The 23,895-nt window shown below is 38.7% G+C and overlaps 1 protein-coding gene across 1 annotated transcript in view; it reads left to right on the forward strand.

The window, feature by feature from the left end:
• Nucleotides 1–23,895, forward strand: part of LOC137286215 (cytochrome b5 reductase 4-like) — a 97,384-nt gene that overhangs the window by 57,250 nt on the left and 16,239 nt on the right. The window contains exons 4-6 of the mRNA XM_067817937.1: nt 11,144–11,228; nt 19,132–19,182; nt 23,016–23,067. Of these exons, the coding sequence (XP_067674038.1) occupies nt 11,144–11,228; nt 19,132–19,182; nt 23,016–23,067 (188 nt within the window). The remainder of the gene's footprint in view (nt 1–11,143; nt 11,229–19,131; nt 19,183–23,015; nt 23,068–23,895) is intronic.

Genomic DNA, 23,895 nt, shown 5'->3' on the forward strand with positions numbered 1-23,895 from the left:
TATGTGTTTCATCATAGCTGTGTGACATTTAAGTCAAAACGTGCTGTTTGCGTCCAGTGTATTTTTATCATTAATTGCTCTCAAGATGAAATCAATCCCGTACCTGCTCTGATATTGCACTGGCAAGTGTGTTATTCTACTTCATTTATGAACAGCTTAAACATCATTCAGTGTCCAGATTGAATTGCTCACATCTCGTGGGTTGTATCAGTGTTACAATTATACCTTATCTGTTTGATGGATGAGCTAATGCATAATGTTAATGTGTTAAAGTTTGCAGCTATCTCCAGTAATTACATGGACAGTTGGAGATTAACTCAAACATCGACTCAGTCATTAAATGGCATAAGGAAAGACAGTTCTAAAATTATCCCAGTCTTTCTGCAGCTTCACTCATTATGTCTTTTTTTCTAATTTGAAATATTTAGTGAGAGGTTGTGAGATTGTGTTTGCGGTTGCACCATCTATGTCTCTTTGTTATCAATCAGTCACTAGTACATTCGATGGCTTCTGTGACTGTAAAGGCCCTAGAGGTTGCTGGGTCTGTACAAAGCCTCAGTACTCAATTGAGAGTTTCTATGGCAGTGTTGACCTCAATACTCAACCTCAAAGAATCTGAGGCAGTATAGACCTCAATACTGAACCTCAAGAGATTGAGTTTCGGTATAGACCTCAATACTCAACCTCGGAGAATCTGTGGCAGTATAAGCCTCAATACTCAACCTCAGAGAATCTGTGGCAGTATAAACCTCAGTACTCAACCTCAAGAGATTGTGTGGCAGTATAGACGTCAATACTCAACCTCGGAGAATCTGTGGCAGTGTAGGCCTCAATACTCAACCTCGGAGAATCTGTGGCAGTATAGGGCCTCAGTACTCAACCTCAGAGAATCTGTGGCAGTATAGACCTCAATACACAACCTCGGAGAATCTGTGGCAGTTTAGGGTCTTAATACTCACACTAGGAGATTATGTTGAAATATTAAGGGCCACCATTAACTCAACCTAGGGTATTGCATGGCAATATAGGGCTTCAGTAATCCACCTTAGGGTTTTTCTGACTGTATAGAGACTCATTTCTCAATTTAGGAGATTCTGTGGCAGTATAGGGCCTCATTACTCAGTACCTAGGATTTTATGTACAAGTATAAGGACTCAATACTTAACCTAGGAGATTATATGGCACTCCAGTGTCTCAATACTCAACCTAGTGGATTCTGTGGCAGTATAGGGCCTGCTTGAATACTCAACCTAGGGGATTCTGTGGCAGTATAGGGCCTGCTTGAATACTCAACCTAGGGGATTCTGTGGCAGTATAGGGCCTGCTTGAATACTCAACCTAGGGGATGCCATCATCCATGACAATATGACACCTCACTACTCTAACTTAGAGGATTCGATGCAGTGTATGGCCTCAATACTAGGTATTATTTGTCAGTATATGAGCTCAGTGAACCCTTGTTCCTGAACCTCAAGATGGTGTGTGTGTGTGTCTGTGTCTGTGTCTGTGTCTGTGTGTGTCTGTGTGTGTGTTTGTGTGTGTCTGTGCGTGTGTTTGTGTGTGTGTCAGAGAGAGAGAGAGGAAGGGGATTCCACAGTAGTACAGGCCCCCAGTACCACATTACTGCAAACTCTTTCGGCTTTAGGTAATGGAACCCATATGATAGTTTGTGCCACTGGATATTTTTGGTATCTCGTGATAATCCTTCCAAACAGGGGTGATCAATGGCCTGTTACCGAGACACGTCTGTTTCACAGCCATGTGAATTGATTCTTGGATTGGGTTACATAGCAGTGTCCCAGAGCCCATCAGATTGCCAGAACATGTTCTTGCACTTTTGAGTTATATATCCTTGCATTGACAGACCACAGACATAAGAGTGTTGTTTCACTCAAGACAAATGTCAGAAATGCTGCAACTCCTAAAATCAACAGATAACAGATTTGGAAGTTTGTTCCATCAATATTGATGTCAGGAATTCTGTTTTTCGACAGGAGACCTTACTTTGTATGCTGGTGGCAATGTCCATCTTACAGTGTTCCTCTGTTGGGATTCAAATCCAGTGTCTGTCTAGACACAGTAATGAGAGCTGTATGTGAAAGTGATACATTGTCTCTGTGTAATCATCAACTGTTTGATGGATAAATATAATAAACTTGAAACTAGCAGACAGATAAAGTTGTGGGTTTGATTCTAACTTGCCAGGACTACAAATAGGTCCAAATCTCATCCTTGTCAGTAGTATACAAGTGTTATCATGAGATCACAAAGCAATATATCTAGATATATGCACTTCAGTGTCCTATTTCAAGACCACTTGAAGACTCAGAGGGCATATAGGCTTCTTAAGGAGGAGGAGAATTTTATGAGTTCTTCTAGTTGAGTTGAGTTTGCACTTGGAATAACATGATGTAAGAACTGACAAGCCTCAATATCTCCTTTTATCTGAACATATAAAACTGGTGACACAAAAGTGTATCGCTGCTTAAGCAACTGTTCATTATTGATGGAAAGGGCTGCAATGGGATCATATTTTGAAAATTGTCATACTGGTGTTAAGATGAAATGGGAATATGAATATGTGGGGCTGCTCGAGGTACAGATATGAGGGCCTATGCAGAATTCATCTACATTTAAGGGGGTAAACTATTTCGTGTACAGGTTTGTACAAACTTGTTTGTTTTCTGCTTTGCTTAGTTTCCGAGTTACAACCCTTGTTTTCATAGACAATTCTGTCAAAATCACTTGGTGTCGCTAGGATGTAATTCATGTTATGTGGTATAAACCTACACGTTATTTGTCATTTTTCACTTGATGCTCAGTTAATGAATTTATAAGAGGTATAATTAATGGTAATTAAGTGGTAACTTAGATTACCCATTTGGCATGTCTTGTGTCTGGATCAATCAAAGGATTAGCCGATTACATCGCTGTTTGATTAAATACTTTATGTGGATTTGTCAGAAGGTATTATTTATATATGTATATTTACTAATCTGTATTGAATACACTGTCCTGTCTGTGTCTGTGTAAAAACAAGACCCTTCTTTCAAAGGATTAATTGCCAATACATTGACTGATTGCTCATTATTGGCTAACTAAATTCCTTTTTAAAAAGAATGACGGACATTATGCAATTAGTCACCAGGTGAGCTATCTTGGGTGACCAATGAGACTTTACACCAATGTGAAAAACCTGAAATGATACATCACTTTTTTGTATATTAGACTGTTAAGACATATCACTTGGGAAATCTGCGGATGAATGGTAGATCACTCATTTTTGTGGATATTGATTGATGCATTCCTCCAACAAGGTAATAGAAAGACATTGCTCCTATAACTTTAATTGGTTTCAATTTTAATGTTTGCATTTTTTTTGTTAAGTTGTCGTAGCATTCTAAAATCATTTTATTAATCGTGAAGTGTAATGATACAGACAACATACATTTGGGCGTGTGTATGAATTTTGATTCACATAGGCAAACTATAAAATGTAGATATTACATTCCTGTTATACATTTGCTATAAGTATCATCAGATCGCTTATTTTTATTATGTTTCAAAATGTATACAAGTATGAATATAAAGTTATTAGGATTATAAGACCAAATATAAAGATGTACATTCACAAGTGTCTACATGTGAACGTTTACAAACCAAGTAAATTTAGCAAGTAAAGAAGTTTATGGCGAAGTATTTTCACTTCAACCCCCACCTCACTTCCGTGGAAGAAGTCGTTATGTTACAAGTTGTGTCATACAAAATCCTTTTGGTCATGATTCAAATACATATTTAACTACTAGCAGAAAGTAGTTTTGATTTTCTAACTTGATGAAAACAAACTATAATCTCATTATTTCAAATGTCTTTAGCCTGTCTCTTCATAATTTTCAAAAATGGCAGCGCCCTGTCTGAGGATAAATGCTATTTAAGTTTACTGTTACTGACTTACAAAATCAACATTACTTTCTACTGGTAGTAAAATATGTATTTGATTGATGGACGGTAGGATTTTTAATGACACTGCTTGTAATGTAACAGTTTCACTCTTGGAAGTGAGGTGGGGGTCAATATAATATTACTTACAATATTAATGTCACTTTGACCGTACCGCACTTCCGTGGAAGAAGTTGTTATGTTCATGCAAAGTCCTTTTGATCAGCCATGTGTAGTAAGTAGTCTTAATTTTATAACTCAATGATCTCAATAGCATTTTCTATCCTGGAAGATGGGGGAAACCATCCGATATAGTATATACCACAGCCTTTCACAGCGCTCGCTTCATACACACAAACAACCCATTTAGCACAAACTATGGGGTCCAGTGGAAATCTGTGCATAGTGTCACCATCACCCAATCCCAGGGAGCAATTGACTGCAACACAACATTTCGGCATGTCTTTGTTGACATCGAGAAATCAGCAAAATGACAAGCTACAATGAACTGAAAATCGTTCCTTCTATGATGTCACTGCAGGGCTCTGGCGACAGAGTTACTTAACCTGTCTGTGGTTTCGTTATTGGGCAAGAGTGAAGCACACGGCTTTTTGGTAATTCGTTGTTGGGCAACGGCGGCTTTATGGCAACGTTTAATCACCGATATGAATTAACCACAAGGGTTTTAGAATGAGTTTGGTGTTCCGCTTAAGACTAACCACAGGTCTTTCATATGTAATGGCTAAAAGAGTGCCAAAAAAATTGAGTTTATTTGTCCTTTAAGCTGGTTTTATAGTGCTAGCTCACTGGGATACTGTACTGCAGTTAAGCATGAATACCCCACTCAGACACATTAAACTGATTCCGAGCAGACCAGTCCTTACTGTACCCATTAATACCAAGCACCAGAAAGGGACCAACAAGTACCATATTTTAACATCTTTTGGTATGGCTCACCCTGGATCAAACCTGCAGCTTTCCACTGTCAAGATGGACACTCCTACCATATGAAAATTGTCAAGAAAAATGGGACACTGCACTTACACTGACAAAGTCAAGTAATGGTTTGTAGTGACCAATCTCATACTCTGCAATAGCATTCACCAAGTGTCATTTGAAATTCCAACACCTCTTCCAGCTAGAACAACACCTTCAGCCCAGCCAACCAGAATGTGGTGACGTTAATATCATTACTCACCTCCAGAATCAATGATCTGCATGGCATATCATAAATTTGATAGGCCCAGGGACCCCGAAAGATATTTTGTTCCAACATATCAGTAACAATATTAAAGATGTACTGCACATGCCCAGTGTCAAGGATTAGGAGCTTCAGGTTGTAACAGCATCTGTGTTTGTGTGTGAGTGTGTAATACAATGTCCTCACTTCTCCCAGGGGAGGCCCCGCTACTGGGATCTCAGTCTCCAATCTATCATGACCGAGTTTGGCTTGAAGTGGAGATTAGAACTCAAGAATAGACCAGAAAGGGAAATTACCAGGAGCCCCCAGAGACTTGCTGAATGAGCTTCTGTGGCTCTGTGAGCCGACTCCATCATGGACACACACTGGGGCGATTTTCCTGCTTTACATCAGTTTTAACTAGTGATTACTCCCAGAATTGGTCAGATTTCACTCCTGAATTGTGTTAATACATTCTGAGATTACATCAGAGAGTTTGTACATTGATGTCGATGTTGTCTGGCCTGCTGATAAAGCACCTCCCCAGGGCCTTCTGTGATCAAATATTCTGTAAGTGGTTTGTTAATTTCACTAAGGACATACTGACATAGGATTATATGAGCTATTGTGTGGCAGGTTTGAGGTGCAGGAACAGTTGAGGAATTCTGAGATTTTATCATTAAATCATTCATTCATTCTAGAGTGGACTTTCAGGGCTGATATTTGTTCTATAAAACTTCAAAGATCAAAATCTTGGTAGTGGTATTGCCTTCTTTACACTGGTTTGTATTTCCTGCATATGAGGCCTTTCACAATTTTTCTATTAGGTTTACAAGCAAATGAAAAACTCAAAGAAATTAGAAAAAATATATGAAACGACTTTCTGGAAATGAAAGCTTGGCTAGTATGAATAAATAAAGCATGAGAGTTTATCTTGGCAGTTTGTAGGCAATGATGACTGTGGTAGAAATATGGTATTAATAAAGAAACAAATAGTCTTCATAATTAATGAAGCCGAAGAAAAGCAATGGCTATATCTTTTGGTATTGTTTCAGAATTCTAACCTATTGGTTTCTAATGATGTGACCTACAGGATTGTGTTCCCTTATTAGTATCAGTAATTATGGGAAGCTGGAAATATCACTTATATTTTAAACTACCTACATTAATTTTTTTGGACAACCATTTTGAGTTATCTACAAGAATTTAAGACTTATGATTTACTTCATGTGCATGTTTCCACGCTGAAGGAGCTGTTTGATTTCTTTGTGACACTTACAGCAGTCGCATTACTCAGGTCTGAGGTCGTATGGAATATACAGATTGATGAAACTGATTCTCGGTTCAGATATACCAGGTTGATTTTCTACTGTTTCATTCAGTGAAACACACAGTCAACCGCCTAGCCCGCTCAGCCACCGCGACTGTGGAAGAGTTGAGTGGCTGAGTGGGCTAGGTGGCTGGCTTTGTGTGCTGGCGATTAGGTGCCTGACTCTGAGGGTGCGGGTTCGAATCCTCGATAGGACTCAACCGAAAAAGTACTAGAATTTGTACTTTACTAAGAAAGTGAAATCCAAAATATGACATATGTTGTAGCTACAGTACACTATTCATTGCACAAGCTGTCAACCTATCAGCTTGCCCTGATCCGATTACTAATGCATGTGTTAAGCAATACTCACTCACTCACTCACTCACTCACTCACTCACTCACTCACTCACTCACTGTCAAACCTTTTTTCTAAACAATGACATTATAAATAGCATTCCTCCATCCATTAGTATTTTAATTCAGATCAATATCATCTCCATTAATTTGGCATCTGAGGCTCAACATTAAAATATTAATAATCTCTCCCTTTGTTCTATTTCAAAAGTATCGAGTTACAATTGATGAAAATGAGGAGGATTGTGTTAGAGATTTTATGAGGACTTCTGGTAGGACCTAATTTGCACTGAGGAGACGACTTCAAGATTGTATGACACAGCTGCATCATGCCCAGCCAGAATTTCCAGTTCATAGATTCCAAGAGAGTTTTGATGCTGACAGTGTTCAGTCCGTGGTCAGCAAGCAATGACTCCAGTCGATGCCAACTGGATTTGAAGTCCCATTCTTCATGGAAGACTGAGCAACAATTTCTGTTTCATCTGTTTTCGTATTTATTGTTCATGCATTTAATGCAACCGAAAAGCTTTCACAAACTACTGCCTCAAATGCCTAGTGAGAAATAGAGTGGAAGAAGAAAGAGTACTTCCAACATCAACTTGATCGACAGTGATACAAGTGAAATACCTTTCGCTGAGCTTTTAGTTCTAATCCAACCTCCCTAAACTAATCAGACATCCGTTAATGCTGTCTCTAGAATGACAGGTGAAGATATGCTGCTTTTCAGTTTAACTGGTATGAATAATGCCACATGTTAAATAAAAGTATCTGTTCACACTTTTCCTGAAATGCACCAAATGAACCCGTATCATTTACTTTATTTGATGGGGGATCATGCTAGTCAAGCATCAACAAGCCTCGGCCATGATCATTTGCTTGATGTTTAAATCTGCCCTCCGCAATATTCCAGCTATGTGGCAGTGGGCTGTAAATAATCAAGCCTGGACAATCCAGTGATCAACATCATGAGCATTGATCTACACAACTGGGATATGATGGCATGTGTCAAGCAAGTCCTGACCACCCAATCCTGTTAGCCACCTCTTATGATGTAGCATGTGTCGTTTGTTTTAAAATTTCAACATAATTTCCCATCCAAACATTTTCATATCTATGGACAGTGTGAAAGCCAGGCACATCTTTCTTGATGGAAAGATCAAAAACAGCAATGCTGATCCAGTGCTGTATGTCAGAGTTCTATCAGTGAAAAATGGAAAAATAACAGAATATGTGCCACAGTATATAATTTAGTGTTCAGACTGATTTTTAGAACCAACAGTAATGAAGAACCAGGATGCCTTTGTGTCAGTTTTTATAAGGCACACCATACCATTCTGTTTGTGGATATTGTTACACCATACATGCCATGGGCTGTGTAATCTGTGTCTAGCCATCTAGGTCACATGGGTCCAAGGAAGATGAAAGATACAGTGGGGAGGTTGATTTCAGTCTGTATATTCTACCCACAATGCTGACACAGCAGTACCTTTGATCCTATAGTGATCTCGCTCTGGCAATTACTGCCCATTCCTTCCTGAGCTTCAGGAAACATGCTGTGATATGTCAGTGGCTGTACAGGTATACCCTGGAGGGATTCTAGGTCAGATCAAATCCCCACTACCAGACTGTGGTGATTCAAGGTTGGAATAGCTGTTGAGTGACATACGCTTATGAAAATAAACCTAATAAGTTGACAGGATGGTCTGATCTCAGTTGGGTCTGACAGAAATCATAAGGTTAAATCATGGTTAAATCATCTGTTTTGTCATGATGAACACTCGGTTTCGATTCCTGACTGACTCACTCACTCACTCACTCACTCACTCACTCACTCACTCACTCACTCACTCACTCACTCACTCACTCACTCACTCAGTGTATTACCTGGATTGCCTGTTTTCTCTTTGATGTAGAGAATTATTACCTGTTGGAGAGGCACTCTTCAGTACACTGTTGTATGCAGTCAACGTGAATCACACTGTAGATTGTCTAATTGTCACTCGCTTCTTAGGTTTAATTCCTTAGTTACTATGTCTAGTTTTCCAGAGCTTGAGACAGTGGAAGTTCTGATTAAAATTCTGTCAAATATAGTGTATGTCTAAAACAATTCTGAATGTGGCAAGGTGAAAGTCCATTGGTATTTTCAAAAAAGTGTATTTCATTGATGATTGATAACAGTTATATTTTACCTGCAAAAAAATGGGTTGGAGTTGATCTTCAGCAACCCATGCTTGTCCCCACCCATAAAAATCTGGTTTGGAGTCGGTCTCCAGCAACCCATGCTTGTCTAAAACCAGGAAAATCTGTATATTATATAAGAGGTTAAGAGGTTCATTCTATAAACTGTGACAGTCAGACTGGTAGTAATAGAACCTTTAGTTTTGTCAGAAATCGATGCTGCAACATGTTTGTGCTGTGACAATATGACAAAGTTTCATGAAGTTAATGATGGGCATAACATCCTGAGTAACTGGGGTTTGTATGCGATACATGTGTAGGGTGTATGTGTAATGTGAAGTGGAAAGAAATAAAAATAAAAATTATTTTATTGTTTTACATTTTTTACAGTATCTGACTGATTTTTTGTTTAAAATGTAGGGTATTAAATAAAGGGTGTTTCTGTATCCCCTGCACCTCTCCTCATACAATCCTCTTGGATTAACAAGTGTGTGGTCATTTTATTGTTTTGCTGACCAGTTTTACTCTGCTGTCAATGCCTGTAAAACTACATCGTGGTCACCTTTCCTCATGGAAAGCTGATTTAATTTGACACGTGACCATACCGTCCATTCCGACATATCTTAACAGTCATACACCTATCCACATCACCAATTAGGGATGAATAAACAGGTCACGATGGGACTTGTTTCCATGACAACTAGGCATAAACGCAATAATGTCAGTGACAGTTGCTTGATTTCCTTTTAAGAGTTATTTGAGAAAATAGTGTAACTCAGGTAACCAGTTAATCACATGTCGGACTTGTGTCTTTTTATTTGATGCATGTATGTTTATTACTTATCCCAAGAACTTAAATATTTGTGTGATAGAGTAGGAAATGATACTTAGAAAATTTTATTGGGAAGTGACATTAGTGCATCAGCAACGGGAGATTTTGAGTATTAATGCATAATATTTCACGAAACTGCGTGTTCAGTCTGCCCTGCAAATATGTATTTTTTTACAAAATGCCTTTTAGAAAATGGTCAGATGTGATATATGTTATAATAGGAATTACATTTTCTTAATAAAGTACATTTCTAGTTTGGTTGTGAGTCCCATGCTGGATTTGAAAGCACACTATGAGAGTAAGGAACCAAATTGCCAAGTCACTGACTCGATGATCTAACCCGCAGATGTTTACTTAACTAGTAAAATGCAATTTCTAATAAAACATGTTAACAAAATTTATCAAAAGTACAGTAATTCCTTGCAATAACACAATAATATTGCGATATCATGGTTTTGATGAAATCTGTGGCTCCCATGCTAAAGGTTCATCAAAATTGGTGAAAATATGTGGGACATGGTATGCTAATTTTTGCTCATTCCTTATGGATACAACTACTGACTACCATACTTGTGAGGGTGCACTTTTCGCCCATACCATGTAAACACCAGTTTCACATTATTTAGCATAGTTTTGAATGGGCAAAATGCATGAAATAGGAGTTATGTTATGCACAAGACAAAAATGGGAATAATTATACTTTCTGCCAATATTTGTGGTTTAACTGATGTGTCTTATCGATTGGGTCTATATGTAGATTTTTGATTAGATCAATGACCAGAATGTCTGATATTACTCTTTGACTAATAAATATGCTCCTGGAAATGAATACGTTAACACATGAAAGTACAAGTGTTCTGTTAATCTTTTCCAGGTTTCTTCACATTTATGTGTTGCACTTTGAGTGAAATTCTGGAAATACATAAAGGAACACTGGTACTTTCATGTGTTTCCTTATTTGCTTTTATGATTGACCCATTGGTTAACGCAACATTGTGTCAAGCCGCATTCATTGTTAGAAATATGTACTGCCTTAAGTGGTGTAAAACTAACTGATTCACTCCTTTGTCATCACCATGCCAGGAGATTTCAATGTCATTCATCTGTATTGTGCTGAGCTGTTTAGAGTTGTGCCTCTTTAGAATGATTGGATTCTATGATTGCCAGTTTCAGATTTGCCCTTCTTTGGGTCTTGCCCTGCAGGAAAATGTTTCTGGTGCCTGATTCTGAGGATCAGCATCACTTTCCTGCTGCAATGTTACAGAAACTTGCTCACTCTCTCTATCACTCCACTTCTCAATGTGAAGAAACAGAAACAGAATGTTAATGTCATTATTATTTGTTTCAGGTGCACAAGTGGGTGAATGCAGAATCCATGTTGGAGAAGTGTTTTGTGGGACGCCTCAAAGTGGCGCCACCAACACCGAGGCGAGGTGAGTAGCCACTTATGAAGGAAAGAAATTGGAAAATAAGCAACTGAAGCTAGGAAGTTGATAGAATGGAGGGGGAGATCATTTTGGTTATTTGTATTCAGGTTCATTACAAATTACAGACGAAAGAATGCACTGCATGGTGGAGCATGTTACATAAGGATGACTAATGAAGGTTTTTTCTCCTTTGTCTCATTTGCAGTCATTTCCCAAATAAATGTAATGCTTATATGAAATAAAAACAAGTTTGTCACTTTTAAGAGGGAACAGGGGCAGGTAACTCTTATATGAAATAAAAACAAGCTGGAGTAGTTTGTCACTTTTAGAGGTAACAGGGGCAGGTAACTCTTATATGAAATAAAAACAACCTGCAGTAGTTTGTCACTTTTAAGAGGTTAAAAAACAGGGGCAGGTAACTCTAAATCAAAGTGTAATTTGGTCTGCTTATTCATCAATGGAAGTCAGTTAATAGACTGTTGATAGTCTATCGATGCATCATTAGTTTTTCGTTTCTACCATTGATTACTGGCTACTGAGACTCAACAATTAGAATCTGTCAATAACTCGATACATCATTACAGCCCAAAATTCACAACATGCGAGTCACTTTTGACCATTATTGTCCGCAAGTCATGCCAGTACCCATCACTGCTCATGGTGGACCAATCCTCATACGCCATTAGTAAATTTTCACTTCATCAGAAACTTTGAAGCTTGTTTTAATGACAAGTGATGATGTATATGCTGTTAACAAACATCTGGATGACATTCTATTCATAATCAAAAGTCGACTTAACTATTTAGGAGATAGACATACTGTGTGGGAAAATGAGAAGTATTGACACATTTTCTAATAGAAAAGTTAGAGCTACATGAGAAGTATTGACACATTTTCTAATAGAAAAGTTAGAGCTACATGAGAAGTATTGACACATTTTCTAATAGAAAAGTTAGAGCTACATGAGAAGTATTGACACATTTTCTAATAGAAAAGTTAGAGCTACATGAGAAGTATTGACACATTTTCTAATAGAAAAGTTAGAGCTACATTAAACTACCTGGATCTCGAACTTATGAACCTTGAATCGTCTGCATATCTCAAACCTAATCTCCAGTCCCAACCTCTTATATATTTATCATTATTTTTGTATTTATATCTCAAAGTTTGAGACACACATACACTCAAACCTGAAAATTAATCCCATGATCGCCCAATCATAAAAATGTTGCATCTCAATCTTGAACTGTACTCACCTTAACAAACATTTTGCAGACATATTCTTTGACAGTCATGTATCGTGTGTATGATGATCATGGTGATCACTGAGAAACCCATAAATGAATGAAACCAGAACTCTTTTGTTTTCTACGTTGTTGTATACAAGTTGAAGATATATCTACTACTGTGTACACAATGTGCATATATACGATGTATTTCAATCTCCAGTCATACAATATCTCAAACCTTTCTTAGTGGTCCCTTTGGTTTCATGATCCAATGTGTTTACTGTTTTTTTGTTTTTTTTGTTGTTTTTTTATAAATGTACAACTCATTTTCCAACACAGTACATTTATCTCTGTTCTACCTTAACCATGTTTTCAAGATTTTTAAAAATTGGTATTGTTGGAAAATCAGATGTAGTTAACATGATTAATAGGCAGTATATTATATATCTCTGAATGCCTTTTATTAACCAAGTATATTATATACCTCTGAATTCCTTTTATTAACCAATCATAATCCAGTATTTACTGAAGTCATGGTAGAATTTAGTGTGTGGTCAGTAGTGGTTTTTCATTGTAAATAGTACAGTAAAACAGCTTCAATGGCCAAAACATTGGTGATGTCATTGAATTATTTCAAATGGTCTGCAAAGAATTGTTCAGGATGCTAAAAGGAACAGTTTGAGTTTATGAAATCAAACAGAATTTTATGTAACTCAGCACTGAAGTCTGAAGTGATTCTGCTGTTGAGAGCCATATAAATGTAGACAGTCTCCAGGAATACTGCATGGCTTATTTGATGACATTGTTACGTAAGGCAGCAATCAACCATTCACTCTCATAAGCATGTTTGTTAGTTTTTGGACTCTTGTCACCCAAATGCATCGTGATGACATATTTATCCTTGAGGAGTGAGTACTCCCACAGCTCTTACAACAAACATAGCTATTCCGTCAAGTTGTGTATCCTCTTTGAAATACAAGAGTTTCTTGTAGGACTCTTCACATTCTTGACGTCTAGCCAAGTTTGAAGTTTGGTGCCATGGTGTTTACTTATTGCCTGTCTGAATGTTTATGAACAAGGACTGAGATATCATTGCAGTGACATTATAACACCCTTGAATGGCCAGAGTTAGCTTCTGCCAGTTGGTTATCTCATCCTCAGGTTAAACAAGGACAGATAGCCTTTTCAAAAGGAAATTGATGGCCAGCTAAATTGCATTATTGAAGCAAGGAGTTGAGATCAACCAACTGCTTCTTAAAACAACAAAAGATGAAACATTGTGACCACGACCCTGTTTAAAACAGAAACAAGGTTACCAAGAGAGTGAATGCAAGCAAGGCATTTATTTACCCTCTTATGGTCAGTCTCAAGGGACCGATTCAAACTCAGAAGTTGATTAGTCTGTTAATTATCGCACTTGTCCTATTCTAGTTTGTTGTTCATTCCCAGGGTAAATGTATGATAATTAAAGCTTTTAATTACTGTGTCCAACTGTGAATTCCCAAGAAAGTTGATTCTCCAGGTAAAAATACAACATGTTAATTTCCTCGAACCAAGCCACTCTTGCAGTCCCAAACCTAATGAATAAGTCTTTTATTGGATATCTGACTTTTGAATCGGTCCCTGCTGATTCAAACTGGTTGCCAATCTTGAGCATCATGCTGGTGTTCCCATCCTGGGGGATTATTGATGAAAATATTCCTATGCACGATCCATTTAACACGTTCCATAACTGATACACTTTTATGTTGAGACAGTGATTCCAATACTCTGCTGTAGAGAGATATGTGGACTCAGGAAATTATCTGTCTTAGACAGTTGATTTTAGCAGACAGACCCATCTCGGGTATAAACTAGCAGGAGTATGTCTCCCTCTGTTACACCATTACAGCCAAGGAGTTAGGTAGTCAGGATTACTGTTATCCTATTTATTTGCAAATTGAAGAAAAACTTCATTTGTTTTCTATCCTGAGGGGAGGGGCAGCGCTTGGGAATTAGTGTAATGCTGTCAGGAGGAAAGAGCAGAGTGGGCTCAGTGTTCCAGCAGAGCCAGCAGAGAATGTTAAAGGGGTTAGATTTTTCTAACATTAGCCACTTGTGCTTAGTTTAAGTCTAGTAAAATAAATAAAATATGGCCTAAGCTAAGTATGATCGATATAATAACACAGAAAAGGTTCATCAGATGTTTCTGACAATAGCTCCTTGTCCTGAATCCAGTACGGTTTGTTTTGGCTTAAGTTAAATAATATTGGTCCATTTTAAACACCAAAAAGAGGTTGTTAGATGTTTCCGACAAAAGCCAGTTGTCTGAAACCTAGTCTACTAAAATTCATATTTGTCTAATCTAGAAACTATTGGTCCATGTAATAACACAAATAATTACTTGAAATGTGCTGAGAGACAGCATCAAAATGTCAGAGGTTTTGGTTAGGAATATAATATCTGATCTGACTGATAAGCTGATGCCTTGCATTATCGCTTTATCTCCAGTTAATGTTTCCTTCTTGAGCTCAACCTCTAGTTTGTCCCAACTTTATTTTTTACATATTTTCAAGTCATTTATAGGATTGCTGAAGCAAAATTGCCAAATACCTCCTATTTGTGTCCTTCCCATTTGATTAAAGAGAGTCACATTTGGGATCAATCCCTGCTGATTCCATGGTTGCAGATTATTTTGCAGAAATGTACCTGTTTTGCAAAAATCACATTTTCTGTTGAACTTGAAGAAATTGATATTTTTCCCTTGCGGATTGTTTTTATTTTCTGTTCACTGCAGGTGTTAACTTTAGAGTCAGCTGATTCTAAAGAACATGAAAGACTGAAATGAACAGTGATAACTAGGATTTGTATTTATCTAATTGTTACAAATAAATAATCAAATTGTTTGTTTTACATGGAAATAAAGAAAACAGAACATTGTTTTTTTAAACAGTTTGTGTTTTGCAAAATTGTACAATGAAATCAATATCCTGATTTCATTTTGAAGTGAAGCTGACTTTTGTGTTATTGATTTTTCAGAAGTGTAGTCATGTATGTTTACTGAGTCACGTCTATACATTAAGCATGCCGTGGTTAGGTCTCTCAGAAAAAGACCTACCACATGTAAAACCGGGGCACAAATGAGAAACACTTAGTGCTATGGAACACCTCCAGATGCTTCGTAGCTTACAGGATAACAATTTTTTGAAAACCGTATTTTGTTGTTATCGATCATACTCCAAAGAGTACCGTCAGAGAAAACTTACTGAAATATATAAAACACATTTGTGAAAACAAAGTAGGTGTTTTTATGTGTGTTGAGCAGATTGTGATTTCAGTAGTGAAACAGAATGAGCAGAATGATGTTCAGAATAGTCTATAACAGGTTGCAGAATTGACCGTAATTGACAGGAAAATGGACACAAAATACAGCTGGGACTGACATGCGCCTGAATTCATTTATGTTGTACTGTGTTGTGTTACCAAAATGCAGACTGACAATATTTATGTTCGAAGTGTTTAGAGAGAAATGTCTTCAATTGCTTGTAGTCTCTGAGCTCTAGAGGCTGGAGTAGCCTTGTGGTTAAAGAGTTTTCTGGTCAAGACCTGTGGCTCCTTTCAGGAAGCAACCTTTACTGAAGTTAACCTTAACTCCCGTTCTTTAACAATGGACTGGTAATACCTTAGTGACTTACAATCACCTTTGTGCTTTGTGAAAGGGGGCCCTGGGTTTGATTCCCCATATGAGTACAATGGGTAAATCCATTTCTGGGTACACTCACTGTCGTGTTGCAGGCATAAGACCATATTCACTTTAATCACCATCAAATGCAGCAGAGATGAGATGTTAACAGATACTCAGATACTTTGATCTGTGCTCACAATATTAACAATCACTGGATTGTCTGCAGCACGTGGAATTATTCCGGTATCATGAGGGGCAGTAGGGTGGTGCAGGGGTTCAAAATGTTTTTTAAAAGCCACTTGCTACAGGACAAGTGACTTCAAGAAAGTAACTTGTCCTGACTAATTTTGCACTGGCCCCGATTTTATGACACATGTAAACAATGTTTGATGTTAATGTTTACTGGACTATTTATCAAAGAATGATAAATTTCAAAGAATTTCAAAATAATTATTGTGAAATGTAATAGTTACATTATGAGCAGATATGAAAATAAATCCATGTATATTTGCTGTTTGAAACCATAAGTGGAAATTTTCTAGTAGTCCATGTAGCAAGTAAGATACCAGTATTTGATTGTCCGAAATTAAAAGTGGCTTGTCCTAGACATCAGGCCATGGGATTTTTGTAGTGTAATGTCCATTTGTGGTGTCTCCTGCAGTGATGTTGCTGGAATGTTGCTAAAAGTGACAAAAAACATACTCACTCACCAAACCCACCCACCCACCCACTCACTCACTCACTCACTCACTCACTCACTCCTGTAATATGAAACTGACAACCCAATGACGAATATTGTGATCATGATCTATGATTTTAGAGCAGGCATGCATGCCCTACCAACAGACCTGTAATGGCACCTGTGAACAGAACAGGTTGCTGGTGACTCAAGGAATGTCAGTGAGGGTCAATCAATGTGTAGTTTGGATAAGAATGAACCAAAAAGTTAGGATATTGATTATGATTAACAATATTGTTTCCATTCAATATCTCAGTCAATAGTGACGCATATTGTATTGACATGAGGCCATGGACATTTGCGATGAATTGATAGTTTGATGGTCATTACACCCCTTATGATGTCCTCTGAAATGGACTCTATTCATTCTTACAGACACTTGTGACAAGGAATATTTCATTCCCATTTCGAAAACATGATGGTAGATCTATATGAACAGTTAATGAACTTCAATATTTTGTATTAGCTGTTGTTGCCAGTAGCTCTGAGACACTCTTTGTTTACCCTCATTCATTAGCAAGCTTCTATCAATACCCTTTAATCATATTAATGGCATCAAAAGCGTAGTATCTGGAGATTGAGGATATTATTTCATGCCCATGACCATATCTCCAAACAGCTAGATGTTATAGCGACGACTGTTTATTGGCGTGTTGAATATCAGAGTTGCTTAACCCTTGTGTGCTGACATTGCAGTTAACCCATTATCAGTGAAGAAGACGGGTCACCTTAGAAGTCTTCATATTCTGTGAACTCAAATCAATACTTCTCTCTTCTTCATTCTATGTGCTTCTACAGAGGGGTTAATAGCAATCCAAAGTGTTTGCGAGGAGAAATTGCTGCCTCAGCAAACATTTTATGTGAATCTGTAGATTGAAATGAACTCTGTTGAGTGATCCAAGACTACAGAGAGAGACTGTTATACTGTATGTGTCGATGACTGTTGAAGTGTTCCTTTGGGAGTGGTCTGGCCCAGCAATGGGAGTCAGGCACAATATTGACTGGAGGAATTATTTAATTTAGAAAATGTTTGAGGAACGTGTGAGATTTTGTTCAGCATTACGGAGAAATGCAAATCAGACAGGGGTTGCGGCAGATGTTGGCTTAATTCTTACTTGTTAGTTGTAATATTAGTAGTGTATTCCAACATCTTAAAGTGATTGACATGTGTTGCAGTATTGTCTATGGGACAAGGTGTAGAGGAGGTAGAAGGTCCTAAAATACAAGCTAGACCTGACAGACATGACTTCTCATAGAAAGTCAAGGGTGGGAGAGGTCCCTCACAGGTATCTATGTTAGACTGGCAGACTAGACTGTCGTGTGGGGGAGTCAAGGATGGAAGAGGTCACACTGTCCATGTTAGACCGGCAGATTAGACTGTTGCATAGGGAGCCCAAGGTAGATGAAAGCACCATATCTATGTTAGACTGCCTAGGTTATTTCATGGGGTGTCAACGGTACATCAGGTCACAGTGTCCATGCTAGGCCTCTCAGACACGATTGTTGCTTGGGGTGCCCAGGGTGGGAGAGGTCCCAGATTCCATGCTGGACCTCTCAGACACCATTTTCTCATGGGCCGTCAAAGAAGTGTCAACTGTTTCCACAACAGTCACAAGCAGATTTTCTGTATTTTCCACATTTTGAAAAGCAATCCATACCAGCTTCTAGACCAGTCCTTCATTAATCTGTATTATGAAAGAATAAACTGTACGAGACCCGTAGACTTGACAGACTTCTCTGCCCTGCTCCAAAACATTGGCTGCTCATGGTAGTAAAGAACATGTTCATCCATATCTCTTATCCTTGCATAATACTTCAGCTTCTAAATGCCTCTCGGTGAAAGTTACGCTGTTCTGAGCCCAAAACATTACCGTGGGGTCGGCTTATACACGATAATACATGGCACCTAACAGTAAATGTTGTCTTGTGTATGTTGCAGACATTTTCCAGAAAATACAGTGATACTTGCCTTGTGTCCATGGGAAAGTTGGTGCTCCCTTAATATCATTTTTGTACGTGCCTGGGATGTTTGTTGTGATGAATAAGTTTTTGACCATTTTGAACCCAGGTGTGTGTATGCGAGAGTGTGCCAGTTGTTCACAAACGTGCCACAGGCCAGCATGTTATTGCTTGAATAATCAGTACTGACAGCCATGTGCTGTCCAAGCAGTGCAGAAAAGTCACTTAGCCCAGTTTGGTGTTTAATTTGATTTTGACATTTAGAATGGCTATGCATGGAGAAAATGGCTACTGAGACGGTCTTTATTGTGTTTCAGGAAGTGCGACATCCCGTGGCAGCACCAAGTCCAGCACACTTAGCCCTAATGGTAATCTTGTCCTTCACAAACCCTTCCACAGCTTCAGCTGATCGGTGAACATGCATCTTGAGTGAAGATCAGAAAATTTAGTTTAACATGCTTCCAGAAAACCTATTTATGTAACTATGTGACAGCTTAACTGTTTTAGATTTATCTTCATTGTGACGAAAACTCAATCTTGGAAAGGCCTTCTAGGTATTCACACTCATCTTAGGCACACCTACAGCAGAGATGCTATGATGTAACTAAACATGAAAGTCAACTCCACATTGATCCAATGAACGGGGTGATGATTTTGTTCTTTGAGCTAGCACGTTGTGTATGGAGGGTAGCAAGATACAGATACATACATTATTATTCTTCAGCACGAAGTGGGGAGTCCATCGGTACTTATGAATTGTAATATGTTAAGAACCATTTACCCGATTCTTTTTGTATTTTGTACCTAGGTTCATTACAGTATGAGAAAGGCTCCACTTAGGTTTGGTGATCTTGACTTTCATTTCAACATCATGTTAGGACTTTTAATATTTTACCCTTGTCAGCGAGATACCTCAGGAACCATTCTCCGGATTTTCTTCACATTTGACACCAAGCTTTTTCTTGGATGGGCGCAGGACCCAGTCGATTTGGGTGATCTTCACTTAATTTTCTAGATTATGGTGATGTATTGAAGATTTCAACATGTTAACCTGCATGTTAAGCTGTCTCAAGAAAAGGTCACTGGATTTCCTTTATATTCAACACTTAGCTTTATCTATGAAAGGCACAGGTCCCAGTAGATTTTTTGTGATCTTCACTTAATTTTCAAGGTCATGGCGACAATCCAGTGAACACCTCAAAAATGGTTCACTGGATTTTCTTCCTAGACTTTCTAGACTTCCCCTGAATGTTTTTCAATAAGCAAGTTCTTTAGTACAATTTTTACATATTTCATACACTAAGACATTCATATCAAGGTCAACGTCAGTCTTGAATGTATTTGTGTGTTTGAACACCTACAGAGCACAATATCAAGAGTGGTCAACTGGTCATGTTTTAGCTAACATTTAGCTTCATCTTAAACTCATTTCTTTGTATGTTTGATTTGATAATTTGCAGAAAGGGATTATGTCACCCTAGTGACAATGCTTGATGTAACTGAATTACTGTTCACTTTTCCAGTTTGTGTATTTGTCCTAAAATGTTGACAGATTTCATTAGAGTGGCTGTTCATTCATAACCAGGCTACTCCATCGTAATCAGAACCTTCAGTGTAGATGCCTCGTGAATCTTGTGTTGCCATTATACTTCCCAAACTATTGCCATTATTAAAGCTGTCACACATAATGGACACTTCATCATTACAGGGGCATATGTAGTATGCAAAGAGGCTACCGTCTGCTTTGAGCTGTTTAAAAACTGAAACACTACTTTCAGTTTGGAATGCTAGAATTAATGCAGATTTGATAGCACTTTTGTACTAACATTACATCACAAATAAGTGTGTAATAGAGTGTTATACTGGAGTTACTTGTCCTCTTTGTAATGATAGGGATCTAGTAATATTAAACGTCTGAGTGGTATATTTTGTCTAACGCAGGAATAAGGCATCTTAATTGACATTGATCTAATACTGCTGAAGTGGTTAAGTTTTAGCCTGATGGTCAAAGTGTGCACTTGTCCTGTACTTGATTACCGACATGGATGCATTACTTTCACAGTCTCAGTTATGACATAGCTTTTCGCTGCTCCTTCAACTGAGAGTGATCTTATTTGAAAATCCGACTCAATTGAACTCCAGTAATTGCCTCATGCAATGACCAATGAGTTATCAGCCTTTGAAGCTGGGTAGTTACCAGAGGAAGACTTGATGGTAATCATAGAGAACTGAGTATCCTGCCAACTGGGCATCTGGACTGCCAGCAGCACATTCACATGTGCTAGATTACAAATGTATCTAGTTGTCCTTACATCCATTGTAAGAAAATAAGAGTCTCTAATCATCTCTGCCAGCAGTTGGTCAGTCATTTATGCTTACTGATGCATACAGCAAAAGGACTGGCAGTCTGGAGATGAGGAGGACCATTGCTAGCTACTGCCCTTGATGTCTTGAGTTTTGCTGCATAAACAATCAAAATTAATAGTCTGAGGTCATCTCAGTCAGAGTCATGTGTATTACTGGTGTATGTGGGGATGCAAGTGGCTTAAGAGAAGGAGGCAGAGGTCATGCTTTGCGTGTCAGGATATAGGTCAATTGCAGGAGCAGTGACATGCTGTGGGTTGTATAGCACCTGTTTTGACACAGAGTTGTGTTGCAGGTGCCCTCTTTATCTATGGTGGGTGTAGTTCCCAGAAGAGAGATCTGCAAGGGTCATGCATGTATGCTTTGGTTAATGTAGTTTCTTTGTTGGGAGAGGGGGCAGCTGCAGGTACCCTGCCATGCAGGTTGTTTAATGCCCGTGTTGATATAGGGGCCCAATGCAGGTGCCCTGCAATGATGTGGCTGATATGGTGCCTTCATTGGGACAGAGGTCCACTACAGGTACCCTGTGATGCTGTGGCTCATGTAATGACAGTGTTGGGACATAGGTCCACTACAGGTGCCCTGTGATGCTGTGGCTCATGTAATGACAGTGTTGGGACAGAGGTCCACTACAGGTACCCTGTGATGCTGTGGCTCATGTAATGACAGTGTTGGGACAGAGGTCCACTACAGGTACCCTGTGATGCTGTGGCTCATGTAATGACAGTGTTGGGACATAGGTCCACTACAGGTGCCCTGTGATGCTGTGGCTCATGTAGTGCCAGGGTTGGGACATAGGTCCACTACAGGTACCCTGTGATGCTGTGGCTCATGTAATGACAGTGTTGGGACAGAGGTCCACTACAGGTACCCTGTGATGCTGTGGCTCATGTAATGACAGTGTTGGGACATAGGTCCACTACAGGTGCCCTGTGATGCTGTGGCTCATGTAATGACAGTGTTGGGACAGAGGTCCACCACAGGTACCCTGTGATGCTGTGGCTCATGTAATGACAGTGTTGGGACATAGGTCCACTACAGGTGCCCTGTGATGCTGTGGCTCATGTAGTGCCAGGGTTGGGTCCGAGGCCTGCTGCAGGTGCCCTGTGATGTGGGTTATGTAGTGCCAGGGTTGGGACAGGGGTCCATTGTATGCGCCCTGCTGTGACGTTATCTGTGTAGTGCCAGCGTTGGGACAGAGGGCCGCTGCAGGTACCCTACTGTGATGTGACTCGTGTAGCTACGGAAAGGAGCATTGAGATCAATCAATAGAGGGTGTGCTGTGGTGATAAGTCTCTCTGACAGCCTTCACCAATTAAATCTACTTGTCGAGTTGAGTTCGTTGCTAGATGAAAGAAAATGGCATGTACACCCATTTCTTAGTTTTTTTATTTGAGCTGAATATTGATGAGAAATCTCTATGGAATTAGATGCCATATTTAATCTGCTTTCTTTACCGGTACAATCAAGGTACGCAGTCAGTCCACAAACTGCACTCTGGCATTAAGCACATGATAAAATGCCTTGGTGGTCCTTTGATCTCACAGGCTCCATGATAAAAAAGTACTGATCTTATCGAAATTGTAAGCAAATGAGAAAGATTTGTTTGCAGATGAAATACTTTTTACATATGAGTCACCTGATCTTGTAGTTTCATCTCAATATGACGTTTGTTCTGTATCCTGAAGGACTGCATCAGTAGGAGATTGTCTTGTGTTTTGCCTTTTACGTATTTTAAGATCATGAGATAAAACCAACTGAGCAATATTTTAAAAGAACATCAAGGACAAAGCCCTAATTCCAAATGCATACATTATTACTAATTTTTCTGTTTCAGGATCCATTAACCCATTAAACCTCAAGCCTCCATCAGGACCTCAGCCCCCAAGGTGAGTGACATGGGACACATATAGTAAATAAAATCTGTCCCAAATCCATCAGATTCTCTTCTCTAATCTCTTTTCCTCAAATGTGACACACGATTTGTGAAAATTTACATTAATTTGGATTTACTAAGCTATGACATACAATAAAAGTCATTTTGCCTCACATTTTTATCTAGTTTGTATACTGTTAAATGATAGTTATACAGTTGTCGTAGGTAGCCTCAGCGGGCCGTGTTTATGTGTCCTGACATATCTTGGTAGGATCTGATGATTATGGATTCAAACCTGAGCTTCTTCTTGTGATTGTCCTCAGTGCCCATTGGATTCATAGATAGCAAATGTGGAGTCTGTGTTTCTCTCCAGCATTAGGTGAGACTGCATCATTATACTGAACTGACATCAGAAATTATGCACAACTCGTGACTGACTGACTGACCGTAAACAAATGAAGCTGTGCTGATTCATTCTGTTATACTCCACGTACTCCACTGTTCACTTGTAAACGTTTACTAACAGGGTGCATTATACATTTACAGCATCAGAGTATTGAAGTAAAGTTTTTAAGTAATTGAAACAGATATAAAATGTTTTTAATATCTTAAAATATTTGATGACAGGAAATTTATGTCGCACATATCCACGCAACTTAGTACATGCTCAAGGCGCTCGAGTGTCCTTCGATCAACAGATGTCTTTTTATCTGGCATTCTTTCATCCAAATCAACTCTTTGGGGAATATTGAACTCATGCAGCCTGTTAGATGGAGCAAGATATCACAGTCTCACAGGGTACCCATTTGCATGTGGGTGAACTGGGACACATAGTCACAGT

This window comes from Haliotis asinina, chromosome 6, assembly GCF_037392515.1.
Source record: "Haliotis asinina isolate JCU_RB_2024 chromosome 6, JCU_Hal_asi_v2, whole genome shotgun sequence".
In the NCBI taxonomy this organism is placed as follows: Eukaryota; Metazoa; Mollusca; class Gastropoda; order Lepetellida; family Haliotidae; genus Haliotis; species Haliotis asinina.